Genomic DNA, 14167 nt, shown 5'->3' with positions numbered 1-14167 from the left:
AATAATCTGTCTGAGCGCTATGTGAAGTTATGAAGAATTTCTTGTCCACTTCTTGCAAACGTGACCGTCTCGCGGCTTCCCTTTGTCAGGCGTCACGTTGAAAACTGGCAAACGAATGCTTCAGTAGTAGGCAGGTGCTGCGCCTCGGTTAGCGACGGTGCTCCACTTTTAGCCGGGATGACCATTCTCTTACCACCAAGTCTCGGTACTTTGACAACTCTGCACTGTTTGCAAGATAAGAGTTGCGAAACTGACATCAGATGGTCCATGACCCAGTAAGACGGCATAAGCCGCAGATTACCTCGAGTCCGAGCGGTACGAGTTTGCTGGCGCCGGTAGTTCTTGCAGGCGGGACCAGGCTCGCACGTTCCGACATCCGATATCAGATTGTAGCCCGTGCGCAAATAACAGCCTGATTCAGTGGGTTGTGGAGGTATCCAATGTCTTCTTGACCAGCAACCAGTTTAGGAACAAATATTGGGCCGAACGTCTGTCGTTCAACGTTTGCACCTTTGGTCGAGTAAGTTGAAGTGCAGATCATCTCGTGTTGAGAGTCCCAAATGGGTGTCGTGTTGCAGTCCGAGGAGAACTACTCCTCACGTTCACGAGCTTCCTTCACTGCTATGCCCCAATCAGCAAATCTCATGTAGAGATATAGGATCATCGCAACCAGTCCCAGTCCAATCAAAGGTCCGGTCCACAAACCAACCAGCTCCAGTTTTGGGGGCCCGAAGGTCAGCAGCAATGACAGGGGTACCGAAAAGCAATAATAGACTCCTAGGTTGACCCAGCCTGCAATCACTTGACGCCCTAGACCTCGAGTCAGAGCATTCGATAGCGCGCTGAACGCGTCGAAAAGCTGAGCGGCTGCTACTACTGGCATAACAGCGACAATAATTTGAACGACAGCCTGGTCATCGGTAAAGGCTCGAGCGATAGCGTGTCGAAGGGAAGTCAACAATATGATGTTAAAGACTCCAATGCCAACAAAGATGGTGTAATATGTCCGGAATGCTATACGCGCTGCAGGGATGTTCCCAGAACCAATTAGGTTACCAAATCGAGTGGTTGCCGCGATCGAGGTAGGCATAGGGATGTGGAACGTCATGACCACAATAGACATCAGCACTGATTGTGCAGCTAGATGCTGCTCGCTTAGATAGCTAGCTGAAAATGTCAGGATGTCGAAGGCAAGCCCTATACCGAGGTCAGCGAGGCTGCAGGCAGTATTCAAATGTCAGTCAACATACATTCAGACAGGATGGTGAGCACACCAGGAAGCGCCAATTGGATCATCGGACCCCAGTTTTCCAAAGCACGCTGGAGATACAGCCCTGGCCAACATTGTGATGCATGAGGAGCAAACAATCTGATGTATAGCAAGAAAATTAGAGGTTGCGTAAGGTTCGATATCGAGACAGCGATGGCAGCGCCACGGAATCCCAGCCCTAGTTTCTACCTGAATCAGCCAAGGCTACCGTAGGTCCAGATCGCAACTTACAAACACGAGTAGCCAATTCCAAAAGATGTTGAACGGTGCGCAGATCAATGCCGTTACCATCGGACCCATGAAATCACCCTGAGCTTGAGTGAATCTTTTGAGAGTTTCGAAAACTCCATAACCTGGTGCACCTATCAAATAGAACCTTAGGAAGTCACCTGCCAGGTGTGCCACGTGCGTCTCTGGTACCAATCTCTCGAGGATCCACGGTGAACAGATCCAGATGGCACCGATCGGAATCGTGATGAGCAATGTCAGCGCTATCATACGTTGGACGTGAAGGCCGACAAGTTGTTTCCTCCCGGAACCAAAAGCTTGCGAAGTAAGAGTGTCAAGACTCGTGGCAAGTCCTTCATAGATAGCCAAACCAGTGATGTTAGCTGTCATGGAGGCTATTGAAGCCGCTGCAAGCTCGCTTGTGCCCAGTCTCCCAGCAACTATGACGGTAACAAACGTGTAAGAGTATTGAAGAACATATGTGACGACGAGAGGAGCGGAGTATCGTGCCAACAGCTTGGCCTCATTCTTCCAGGTTGTCTCCGAGCCGTCCAAAGCGCAATTACCTGCCGGGATCGTATCATAAGGCTGTAGATATCCATTGGGAGTCTGATCGTTCGCTTTGCTGAGTGATGCTTGTCTCAACAGAGGAGCAGTCTCGGACGATGCAGCCATGCTTGGTTAGCTTTCCACCACTAAATCTGTAGTCTTAAGCAAATGTCATGTTGCTGAATGCAGTGTGGACAGTATGTGGAGGAAAGACCAGAGATGGCAGATGTCTCGTGCAAGACGTGAAATGGTGGTTCCGATGGCACTTGCCTTCGACTCACGAATTTCGGTGTTGAACCAGAAGTGGATTGTGCTTTGAGATCGGTTCAGGACCACTGCAGCCAATGCAGATCGGCTTTTGTATGGACCGACCACTCTGGACACCACATCTTGAAGCTCACGCATTCGTGAGCCCGCTTATAGAAGCTCATCGAACACTGCGTGAAGCCCGTGATAACTTTGTCTGATGTTTGATGGGTACTGTAGAAGTGAGGATACCAGGGAGCAAGCTGCTCTAACTTAGGGGGTGAACTCAAGCTTAGGGAGCGGACCTCTAGCAGCACCGACCGGGGTGTTCCTGGCGGGCTGGCGCGTCAACGCGTCTCCGATAAAACAAGAGTTGCGGGCTGCTATCGCCGAAACAGAAACAAACGAGGTTGGTATCATGCTGTGCGACAACAACGCTGTGCTTCACACCAAGGCTTGTGAGGATTCTTTCACTTTTCATCGCAGTGGTTGCGACCACGAGTGAAAGACATACGAGCTATCAACACAATGAATACCTCACCCGATAAAAACATCCGCAGGCTTAAGTCGCATCAGCAATTGTCCAGCACAGCAAGAAATTCGTACCATGCTACAGCGAAGAATACCATAAGCGCACGATCGACTCGCGAACAATTACCTCCTCAGTCGAAGACTACAGAATCTGTGCCTACTCGCAATCGAGCTAACAGCGATGTGCCGATGCCGTTCGAAAGAACTCGCTTCCAGCGCAAACCTCTGCAGCACGTTTCGAATCCCAGCAATGGCCATGCACGGAAGACGAGTTTGGAAGTGACTCTAAGAGAAGGCCCTGCACCAGGCACGAAGCCGTCTGCGTCGCTGGGTGCATTGCGACATTCCATCCTGACTTCAGGCGTACAAGCCACTAAAGAGGGCATGTCGGACTACAGGATATATCTTTGGCTTACATTATTGAATGTGCCGCCTTTGTCGACCGAAGACTATCTGTCCAGAATACACCGTGGTCGCTCCCCAGCGCATGACAAGATCGCCAATGATGTGTTTCGAACTCTAGCTACCGACACTCTTTTCAAAAGACGAGTCAGCGATGCCAGCTTGACAAGAGTGTTGAACGCGACAGCATGGCGAATACACGACGCCCAGAGAGCCATGCCATCAGAAACACCTGTCATACAATCAAGCTACATACAAGGCATGAACGTCCTGTCTGCGCCCCTACTGTACGCAGCTCGATCAGAAGCCCAGGCATATGCTCTTGTCACGTCTCTGCTAACGAACCATATTCCTACCTACCTCACCTCGGCCATGTCTGGCGTCCATGCAGGTCTGGAGCTCATCGACAAGATCCTGGCAACAATTCAGCCAAAGTTGTCTCAGTTCCTGCTCGCGAATAGCTTGCCCGCCAAGATCTACGCATTTGCTCCAGTTCTGACACTATGCGCTTGCACACCACCACTACCAGAAGTCTTGAAGCTATGGGACTTCTTGTTTGCGTTTGGCGTTCATCTAAATATCTTGTGCATCGTGGCACAAGTTGTGCTGATGAAGGATAATTTATTGGAGAGCCCAAGTCCTGGAAAGCTGCTACGAAACTTTCCCAATCTCAAGGCCGAAGAAGTGATCAGGACGACTTTGGTCATCGTGCGCGATTTGCCCGAAGAACTCTACGCCGAGGTCGTACGGCATGGTCGCATCTGAAGAGTGTATCTTCGAATCAGAACATTGTACAAAAGCTTGGAGTGGCGCATACTGGGATGATGGCATTCTTGGGAGGATAATTTCAGCACACACGCACTGATGAACGATATGATTATGACATTATGAGACTTGTACAGCTACATAGTACGAGGTACGGTTTTTTCAGGAACGATGCCGATTCGTCCTTACCAGACGTACAGCTTACATGAACATATTTGACGAATTTCCAGCAGCAATAGGAACTTGTTGACTGGTCTGCTCATGCAGATTGTAACCTGCAGCTAATGACTTCAGCTCCCATTTGACTGGTGATTGACTTGCTAGATGACCGTTGGTTCTCTCGCTCTAGCCTCTGATATACCAGAATTATCTGATGTGCTACACACTTAGCTTGCTCTTGAGAGCCGAGAAAGACCTCTGCATTGCAACCAAAATTGGCAATGGCGTGTGGCCGAAGACATCTCGTCGTTCGGCAGAAACCTGAAACAGCTGGGCCTGTGATGCTAGGTTGAGCTTGCTGATGGCGATCGCGGGTGTATATGGTCCGTTGGCTGACAGCAGACAATAGTTCTGGAGGACGACGGGAAGATCACTAGTAGGCTGGCTGTGAAAGGAAAGGTGCTGGCGAGTCAAGCGCAAAGTACACTCCAAGGAAGGCTCGACAATCCACGGCTGGCGTGCGGTTTCCGGAACTGATCGTGTTTCTCTGTATTTGGGCAACTGATTGGATTCAATGAGTGCATGACAGCCTCAACAAAAGGCTGTGCCATTCGAGGCGTAGTATGCCGCCTTGCCACTTCCTAAAGGTTCAGGGACATCGTCTAGCCGTGGGTTTCACCCAGTGTTCGTTTCACAAGTGATCGTGACCAGATGTTGCATGTCGCTCATCAACATCACTTTCAGCTGTTCCCTTTACCTGAAGAATAATCGGAGCAGGAAAGAACAAGTCGCACTCGTGTCCATAAAACTTATTGCAACTTGTGATTATATCCCTTGAGATTACCTACGAAGGGCCAGAGCACGCCTCAAGTCAATTTCAATCTAACAGATGAATTCATAATTTCGCGCACGTGGACAGCAGGCGCAGCCACGAATACGTTTCACCCTGGTCGCAGAAGTCCAGAACGATCCTTGTCCTTCTCAAGCTGAACATTCGGCGCCAGTGACCGAATAGGCATCGCGGGCCCCAAGGCCTCGTCACCCCCAGGCTTGACGCGAATAAGCTTCGCCAGGAGCACCTAAAAGCACCCTCCAAGACTTTTGTCCTCCGCTTTCTGATGCTTCTTTCTTCATTGATCTCTTCTTAGCATCCGTCATCCCGATTGTCTTTCTCTACGCAGTCGCATCTTCTGTTGTTCGAAGTCGAGCAGTTGCGCACCCAGTCGCAGGAGAATAACCAACTTCCATAATGTCTGCCCAAGGATACTACCAGCAAGGTGGTCCTCAATACCCACAGCAAAGGTATGCAAATTGTCGTCACCATATCTCGAGTTGTCGCACAGCTGTCACACTGCATTCTTGACGAAGTTTGCGCTGCGAAGTTAGCCCTGGGTACTTCTGACACCTTCACAGCTATGGTCCTCCTCAGGGTTATGGCCCCCCACAAGGATACGGTCCGCCACAAGGATATCCTCAGCAAGGGTACGGCCCGCCACAAGGTGGCATGCAATACCAGCAGCCACAGCAGGTTATCGTGAAAGAGAAGAAGGACAGGGGCTGCCTAGGCGCATGGTAGGTCCGATGGCTGCTCTGCTGTGGAATTGGAAACTGACTTCAACTAGCTTGGCCGCTCTGTGCTGTTGCTTCGTCTGTGAAGAGGGCTGCGAATGTTGTGCCGACTGCTGCGAGTGCTGTCTCGATATGTAAGCAGCCATTGTCGACAATAGTGCACGCAGGAATGCACAACGCAATCCTCTACAGTCACCGGAAACGTCTCTGTTCTCGTATCTCCAGCAGGCCGATCCGCAGTGTCCATATCGCCGCCATGATCTTGTTCGTGGTCACGCCGAGTCGCATCCCCAGACCGGCCTAGGCGCAGGCAGCGCCTGATCGGACGATACCACACCTCTGAAAATGTTCACAGTCACACATTATTGCGTTTGTTCTTGCATCAGCGTTTGGAAGGGAAGGTCAGCAATGGAATCAGTACACCGCGGGAAATAGCGATAACCAACAATGACAACAATGCTGAAGAAGCAAGTATGGTAATTCCCACAGCCAGCAATGTCTGTTTCCATGCTCAGCATCTGAGCGACATTGATCCGTTGTGTTTGCGACACAGTCAAGAGAGTCGCGAGACACTTGAAGCCACTTACCATGCGTTATAGGTTCTTCTGACTCTGCAGATTGAATCACAATCGAGATACCGCACACTGTTTCAGGATCAAGTCCTCCGAGTCATTCTCCCCAAAAGCCGTTACGTATGCGCAAGCCACAATTTATCGAGCATCTAGACCATGACCATGAACACGAACCGAACGAAGTGGCCGACCTACCGAGGACTCGACCAACTGTTTACGATGCTACGCCTCGAGATGTTCTTCCTGTTTTCAGTGGTGCATTGAATCAGCAAACAGTCCCTTGCCTGTTGGCATCTACAGCTGATTCGGCGAGCCCTGGGCGGTTCTGGTCGCGGATTCATGAGAATGAGAACGTCGTCCACTGCCTACTCATGGCCTTCCGGTTCCGAACGTTTGGACACTTATGTGTTGGTCGGTGAATCTGGAGACTTGTGCATTGCAAAGTCGTTTCAGGGGCGGCAACGCCAGCAATGGTTACGGTATGTCGTCTCCCTCGTGTTGAGCAAGCTGAAGAGTGCGAACAGAAGGACCTCATTCGAGGTGGTATAATAAGCCCGTACTCCAAAATGCAGACAAAGACGAATTGCAAGAACGATAACAGCCTGTTCATAGTCTTTGATACAGCCTACAGTATATACAACCATATACCAATCACATCCCGTTCGAAAGCGTCAGAGTCAGAATGTCAAGAGCCCGGCGTACCCTAGCTCAACCCTGGTTGTACCTCGATGATGCAGAGTACGACTTGACAGAATGGACCAAAAAGGCGGATAAAGTTTATGCGGATGGTCAGGAAGATGATCTCGTCGCATTATTAGGAGAGCTGAGGAGCATGCTGAGCAAAGTGCAAGATGACCTGGGTCGCGCTCGACAGGATGCATCCGAGGCGGCTAAAGAACACCTACCAGACGGCACCGTTGACCACTACCTGCCACATGCGGTGGCATTCAACCAGAAATTGGTCGAGAGAATATCACATCATCTCGGCAACTTTCCGACGGAGATCAATGACATGGTCAGCGTTCTTGGGGAAGATGAAATAGTTGCGCACGATGAAGAAGGCCTCGAACTCGAGCACATCATACCACGTCTCGAAAAATATTTTCCCCAGCGTGAGGGAGTCGAAGAAGTCACTCAGGAACTCGAGCGAATCACCAGAGGCACTGATCCAAGGAATATTCCAGAGCCGGATGATGATGTAGAGCGTTCCAAGTGGGAAGTGCTGCGAGTTCAGTCTGATAAGCTTCATGCTTTGTACAAGGCTATTAGGTATGTGCTTGAGGAACTCATCTATATATGTTCCTGGCAGCCGGCGGAAAGCTGATTCATTCGGCTTGCGTTTTGAGATGAGCTATGAGTGCTCATTGAGCTTGGTAGCTTTTGTTCCAGTCCGGACAATATTGTCGAGCTTAGGGAGCTGAAGGCAGCAGAAGGCAGCAAGGGTCGTGCTGGATATGGAATCATATGGGGTGGCGTAGCGTTTCGCGCTGAGGGAGGGCAGGACCGCCTGTGGATCGTCCATAGCGAGCAGCAGTGCCCCGAAGAATAATCAACACCATTGAGCTGCATTCTAGTACTTCGCACCCCGTATTCGTGCCAAGGATCCTGATTGTCATCGCGACAAACGGATGTAGAACTTTGCTCTTGATCGTCTCGTTTTCTTTTCTATACTTGTATCTGAGCAATCGTGATATGCATCTCAGGCGTGCCCAGCTGCCGGTATCGTTTTATGTATCAAAGCGAAAGTGCAAGCGAAATCTGTCTCTTTCGCATAAATAATTCGTCCACGCGATCATGACAGCGAGTTCCGCACTGATGCGTGCTTCCTCCGGAACATGTCATTATCGCCATGAAGCGTTCTGGCGCTGCAGCAAAATGTCGGTGACTGAAGAAGAGTCGTGAAGCATGGAGAGAAGCGGCAAGTACTGTTGGTGATGGACTTGCTGTGAATATGAAGACGCGGAGTGTGCTACAATCGGTCGGTTTCCACTGGTCGTTGAAGAGAATATAAGCGGCTGTATGAGTGTGGTGTAGCATGGGATGCTGCCGACAGTATCGGCGTCGGTGCACCATACATTGCAATGGCAGCAAAATCAGGGCTTGACTCCGCGCGCTTCACTGCTGTGATATGGATTAATGACCATCGGTACTGGTCGGTGTCAACGCGGCCCGGTGAGTTGGGAAACTCGCTACTCACCTGGTGCTGACGAAGCAGTCTGAAAGACCGTGAGTCCAGTGATGGAAAGGAGAAGTCACTGTCTTCTTGATGAAGCAACGGAATGGCACCAACGGCTTGGTCTCGTTGTGCCGGACCCATAGGTAGCCGAGTCCATTGCTGTTGCAAGCGATACGATGCGCTCTGGTCCTGTTCGCAACTATGCGACTTTGTGAACCCAATGTCAGAGACGATGAGCTTCATCGGTCCGTTCGAGTGCAACGGCCTCTTCGATTCGTGGAGAGCATGTGTCATGATATCAATGAGCTGCCATGAGTCCTGCCATCGTTGCTCCCATGAGCTGGTAGGAACAAACAGCAAGGACCTGTTCCGCCTGGTATAAGATGGCGAGGCGCTTTGCACGCTGCCATAGAGCAACACCATTGCAAGCACAAGCATCCTGCCAAATCCATACAGATATCAGACACCCTTTGAAGACAAACCATACCCATAACCATCCGACGTGACCAGATCCCCAGTAGCCATGCCAAAGAAGCAGACCACACAATACATGCCCCGAACCCAGAACCTCACCGATGACCACCATTACATTCGTGCGTTCCATCAAGTTGGTCTCGGAGATATCACCAAAGCAAACGTACGGACCAATTGGATAGACATCCAAGCGACCCTGCGCTCTGACAGGAGATTCCTCGAAAGCGTTACGAGACACCTCGGCCAGCAGGCATCAAGGATTCTCACCAGAAATGGAAGCAACCGGACTGACGCGAAAGGGTTTTGTTGCCAGTATGGCAAAGCTCTTGAGACGTTCGCATCAAGGCTTGTCAGTTTCATCAACGAAGCGGAGAGGGCTCTCCGACCGAACCCAGCTAAGTCCATGCGCGCCGTGCTCAGTACCTTCGCAGGGCAGCGGCCCGCGTTGCCACGTAACCATGTCAACCCAATGAGTTTTGGGCAAACAAACATTGAGGAGAAAGACTTGTACGAGATGTATGAGGTACTCAAAGAGCTCGATTGGCTCCTGAATCAGCTGTGGGACCGACTTGAGGCACTGGCCGCGAGAAAAATCAGTGGGTCTTAGCCAGGATAGGGGGTGCTTGAGCTGAGTCTAGAGACCATCAGGGTCGAGTGGGCTTGTGTTTGACAACAGGGCGAGTTATGGTATATGGTGCCGTTCGCCGCAGTCGGAGGACGATAGAGGGGCTGCAGTACTTTAGGGACTTCTCAACACATCCGGGTTATGAGCTTGCCTATATCATATTAGATAGCCCGTAACGATAGATCATACCATCAATAGCTGCAACGGCATCTTATAAGGTATCGCAGGGCTGTTGACTCTCCTCCGTTGCGGTTTGGCGACGTAGCTCTCTTTATGGAGGTTCCGAAGGGAACACGCGATGATAACACGAGTGCCCTAGGTTTCGCCAAAATTGCTTGGACCGCAGCGCAACGGGGTGTAGAAGTATGCCGTATAGCCCCTCACAAACAACACGAACTTCGATGGAATGCATCTATTACTCTCAAGCTGCTGCTAGAGAAGCACCTGGAAATTTGGAAGCATGTACCAGTATATGCATGGTAACAAGCGCTCGTTGAATCCTCAATGACACTTACGTGTGCAGTAGCAAGCAAACTCGTTTGTTCAGCCATGGGGTCTGATTGCATAAAACCGCAACGTTGAAGGTAAGTGAACATTCTGCTGCGAGCGTACTTCTTCACTTCGTCACACTCACACCACCGCCAACTGGCGGGAATTTGATTGCATACATTGGGGTGACCATGTGAGATCCCGAACAGACAATTTGGCTGGTGATATTCGTCGCAAGGTAGATCTTGCAGGCCATGGTATCACCCTGCCAGCAACGCGTCAATGTCACTGGCGTTAGGTAAACATATAATGGAAGCCTGCGGAGCAAGCTGCAGGTCAATCCATCTTATACCAGTTCACAACAACCCACTAAAGCACGTTAGAGTACGACCAAGACCCATTCGACAAGTACGAATAGCGAGCAAAGCTATCCAGTTGAACATCAGAGACTTGTCAGCCGGACTGACTGACCAGCAACTGACACTAAGGAATAGAACAGTCATGCAAAGATCACGACTCATCGCCGTCGGCGCCTGTGCGATCGACACGATTCTCGAAGTGCCGCACTTTCCAGAGCAGGACTCCAAAACACGCGCGACGAACCTCACGAAGCGTCGAGGTGGGAATTGTCCTAACAGCCTTGAGGTCCTGCAGCAGCTTGTTCGGCTTGAGCATGCTCGTCGAATGAACGGTTATACGCCAAGATCAGATGCCACAGAAGGAGCTGCTGTGCCGGAGCTCTCTCTCATATCCACACTTCCATCTCGCAAGTCACCACAAATACCATTCATCCTTGCATCTTTCGACCCTGCTGAAAGCAAGGCGGCAACAACAGATGACTCAAAGTCAAGTCCTGTGAGCGCGCCGATACCATCCGGTGTCGATTTTTCACACTGCATTTACCGTGATGCACATGCCGAACCCGTATCTTCATACATAATCTCAGATCAGTCATCCGGTTCCCGCACCATCATAAACCACAATATGCTGGAAGAGATGACCTTCGACGAGTTCAAAACCATCGCCGATGAGCTGTTGTCGGACGTGGGACCCAAAGAGCATATCTGGTTCCACTTCGAAGGTCGCATACCGCCGACCACACTGGAGTGTATCAAATACCTTCGAGCACATCTGGCAGTCACGCGGAATGAGTCTAGGTCACCGGCACCCAATCTAAGGATATCAGTTGAGCTCGAGAAGCCTGGCAGAGAGGGCCTCCAGGACCTGGCGCATCAAGCAGATGTGATACTATACTCACGCAGCTGGGCTGAAGGAGAGGGATGTAGCTCCGCTGCGGAGTGTCTGAAGGAGCAAGCTGCGGTGCTGGGCTTCAACAATTATGGTACTGGTGGCTGTGAGCGAACCCTAATCAGCACCTGGGGAGATAAGGGTTCTTGTGCACTGATATTGCCCTGCTCTGCTGCAGATCTGGATACGAGCATTATTAGCAGTCCGGCGTTTGATTTGGATGGCAAAAAAGTGGTTGATACTGTTGGAGCCGGCGACACGTTCATAGCAGGGATGTTGTTCGGGTTCCTATGTCGGGAGCATGATAAGGATAATACTGCTTGTGCTTGGTCATTGAAGCAGAAATTGGATTTTGCGAATGAGCTTGCAGGACGTAAGATCATTCAGCATGGCTTTCGGGGGCTGGCAGAGCAGATGGAAGGCCTCTTCGATGAGCGGCAGTGCTGAGTGAAATAGATGTTGTGGGTGCGATATTATGGCGCATGGAGCTTGTTTCTGTGGTTTGAGCATGTTCTGTATTTGCTAGAGCTTCATCGGTAGGTAGTCTAGATGCAACAACATATCTGATGTGCCTCACTCGATTGCCTTTGCTTGTCCTTCAACTCCATCGACGGGCCAGATCTTTGAGCCCTGAAGACTTTCCCTCAATCGTCCTTAGGGCTTTCTTCGGAGTCCGCCCGATTGAAGAGCTGGACGAGGTGGTATGTGCGTCAATTTCCATCGGTGATCGTAGAACACCTGCGATTCCCGGTCGCAGCAGAGCGATCATTGACTGCATGGTCTGATCGTCTCTGGTATGCGTTGTTTGGATCTCGGTTCTGTAATCAGTTTGATGCAACAACATGCTCTGTCTTTTCGCACCCGGAGGTGAGGAGGACTTCCAGCCCAAGTGTGAACAAGTGAGGGAGCTTGCACATCATTCCATCAAAGGATGATTGGCCGCATGAGATCAACCTTCAACACACAGGTACAGTGGAGTGGGCATTGGATAAAGAATAAGAAACTTGGCTAGGAAATGGTTCCGTGTCTGGGAGGATTGGTCTGTAGTGGACTTCGTGGTAATTTCCAATAACCTAGGAGGTAGAAGCGTGCTCAGAAGTGCTTTTGCAGGGCCGCGAAGCACAGCAACCCTTCGCTGGTCGTGTTGTTAGGTAGCAGTGATCAGGTGACTGTGACTTCTGGGCTAGGCTTGCTACCGTTGCATCCAGAGCAGAGACAACATTTGTGGACATGCTTCCAGATTCGGCGTCTGAGTGCTCGGTTAATGTGCTGGTAGAGGTGCCTGTGCGGCAAGTCAGCAGCGCATGATATCTCCTTAGAGGGTAGATTGGGTCAACAGCAGACCGCTCGAGGGTGTTCAGGACGAGGCTGCTCGGTCAGAGGCCTGTCAGGTAAAGCATGGACCAATAAGATTTGCCGGGGAACGCTGGCATCAGGCACGAATACCTTAAGGCAGTTGCTTCACGCCTAGCCAAGCTTCACAGCTTCCACTCACCTCGAGACGAAGCACATGGCTCCTATCGAATAACGGCTTGACGGCTTTCGCGCGTTTGTGCCCAATCTTGGACTGGACATGTGACCTATGCATGCCAGAAGAAATATCTCGATCTCAAGCCCAAAATTGGCATCCGAGACAGATTCAACCTCGGTCAACATGCCGGCTGGGAACCAACCAGGCCTTGCCGATTATTCGATAGCCAACTGCGCGGCCTGTCGGCTCAATCAGCAGTATTGTTAGGTCTTTCTGAAGGCAATCTCCGGAGGAAGTAACAACGCCCACGTGAGCTTTCGTGGAGGCATGGTGTGACTCGGCCAATGCTCGGCAGGCTTCCGACTCTGCGATTGAGCATCCAGCTGCAGCGCACCAGGCTATACGGGCTTGATGGGTAAAGAGCACGTGGTATTGAAGTAGGCAATCAGGCCATCGGTGCCTTTTGTCTCGTACTCAGTTCCGCCGAATAGTTCGCAGTAACTTGATGAATTTGCTGAACAACTGCTCATGTTGTGATACACTGCGGTGTCCTTCTTCTTATGTGCCCAACATCATGCCGCAGTTTGTCCTTTGTTCACTGCGACACAGTCTAGGCTCTGCGTTGCTATCAGAGCCAATGTTCAAGACGATCAAGGGACTGTTCCGTAGTACAGGCGTTGACTTGGTCGTACCGATTGCGCGTGGGATCATTCGATCTGGCATGCTTACGCACGTGCTAGAGACGCGTAAAGGTACAGTGCATATCTGGAGTCCATAACGACAGAACGACTGGCATGGAAGAAAACTGCTTGGGATTTCAGCAAGCAATACCCTGCGGCACAGCGACAAAGTTAGTTAGGGTTGGGCAGAAACACAGATCATGAGCGCAATTGTTACTGGTCACAAAAGACGTTTGGTTCGCGAAGAAGCAATGAGGTCGCAGTGGGACGGCCGCAGAAAGTACGATTGGATCAACGCTGCCAAAAGTGAAGCATCCAATCAAACCATCGATAACTTGAGACTTGACTTCACTCGTGGACCGCTCCGATGGCTACGCCCGTGCCAGATTGCCGGCACCCCACCATCAACTCGAGTCAAGACCAGAGTCTCACGTCTCGTCCTCACAACTGTGACCAGGTTTGCTACCTCCGGCGTCGTCACAAGCCTCCGTTTCCTTCCACACCACACCCATTCGTGGCCAGCTAGTCCTGAATCAGGAGCGACAATCCTTGCCCGAAGCTCGTCATCGCAGCCCACTTTCCGCCTGGGCTCGCTAGCTGGATTCGACCTTGTGGTGCTTCCTTCCGCCGGAGAGCTTCTGCTCACCGTTTGCCTGACTGCTTCGCAAATTCTCCTCCACAAAAAGCTCAGCCAAATCTGAGGAGCCGTAGGA

The 14167-nt window shown here is 51.0% G+C and overlaps 5 protein-coding genes across 5 annotated transcripts; 4 read left to right on the top strand and 1 right to left on the bottom strand.

Annotated features, from left to right (window-relative positions):
• Positions 1 to 589: 589 nt before the first annotated feature.
• Positions 590 to 2173, bottom strand: PMZ80_003598 (uncharacterized protein; the record flags this gene model as incomplete). The annotated part of the gene is made up of 3 exons (XM_064872027.1): positions 590 to 1197; positions 1251 to 1320; positions 1559 to 2173. The coding sequence occupies 3 exons, from the start codon at positions 2171 to 2173 to the stop codon at positions 590 to 592; spliced, it is 1293 nt and encodes a 430-aa protein (XP_064732407.1).
• Positions 2174 to 2821: 648 nt separating this feature from the next.
• Positions 2822 to 3991, top strand: cdc16 (the record flags this gene model as incomplete). Its single annotated transcript, XM_064872026.1, has 1 exon — positions 2822 to 3991. One exon carries the CDS (start codon positions 2822 to 2824, stop codon positions 3989 to 3991), a length of 1170 nt encoding a protein of 389 aa, XP_064732406.1.
• A 2982-nt stretch (positions 3992 to 6973) lies between these two features.
• PMZ80_003596 (uncharacterized protein) lies at positions 6974 to 7615 on the top strand (the record flags this gene model as incomplete). Its single annotated transcript, XM_064872025.1, has 1 exon — positions 6974 to 7615. The coding sequence occupies one exon, from the start codon at positions 6974 to 6976 to the stop codon at positions 7613 to 7615; it is 642 nt and encodes a 213-aa protein (XP_064732405.1).
• Positions 7616 to 8990: 1375 nt separating this feature from the next.
• On the top strand, positions 8991 to 9548 carry PMZ80_003595 (uncharacterized protein; the record flags this gene model as incomplete). Its single annotated transcript, XM_064872024.1, has 1 exon — positions 8991 to 9548. One exon carries the CDS (start codon positions 8991 to 8993, stop codon positions 9546 to 9548), a length of 558 nt encoding a protein of 185 aa, XP_064732404.1.
• Positions 9549 to 10556: 1008 nt separating this feature from the next.
• PMZ80_003594 (uncharacterized protein) lies at positions 10557 to 11750 on the top strand (the record flags this gene model as incomplete). Its single annotated transcript, XM_064872023.1, has 1 exon — positions 10557 to 11750. One exon carries the CDS (start codon positions 10557 to 10559, stop codon positions 11748 to 11750), a length of 1194 nt encoding a protein of 397 aa, XP_064732403.1.
• Between the last annotated feature and the right edge of the window lie 2417 nt (positions 11751 to 14167).

This window comes from Knufia obscura (genome assembly GCF_036327395.1).
Source record: "Knufia obscura strain CCFEE 5817 isolate CBS 148926 chromosome Unknown scaffold_3, whole genome shotgun sequence".
In the NCBI taxonomy this organism is placed as follows: domain Eukaryota; kingdom Fungi; phylum Ascomycota; class Eurotiomycetes; order Chaetothyriales; family Trichomeriaceae; genus Knufia; species Knufia obscura.
The sequence above is the reverse complement of the archived record's forward strand: the minus strand, read 5'-3'. Positions and strand labels throughout refer to the sequence as shown.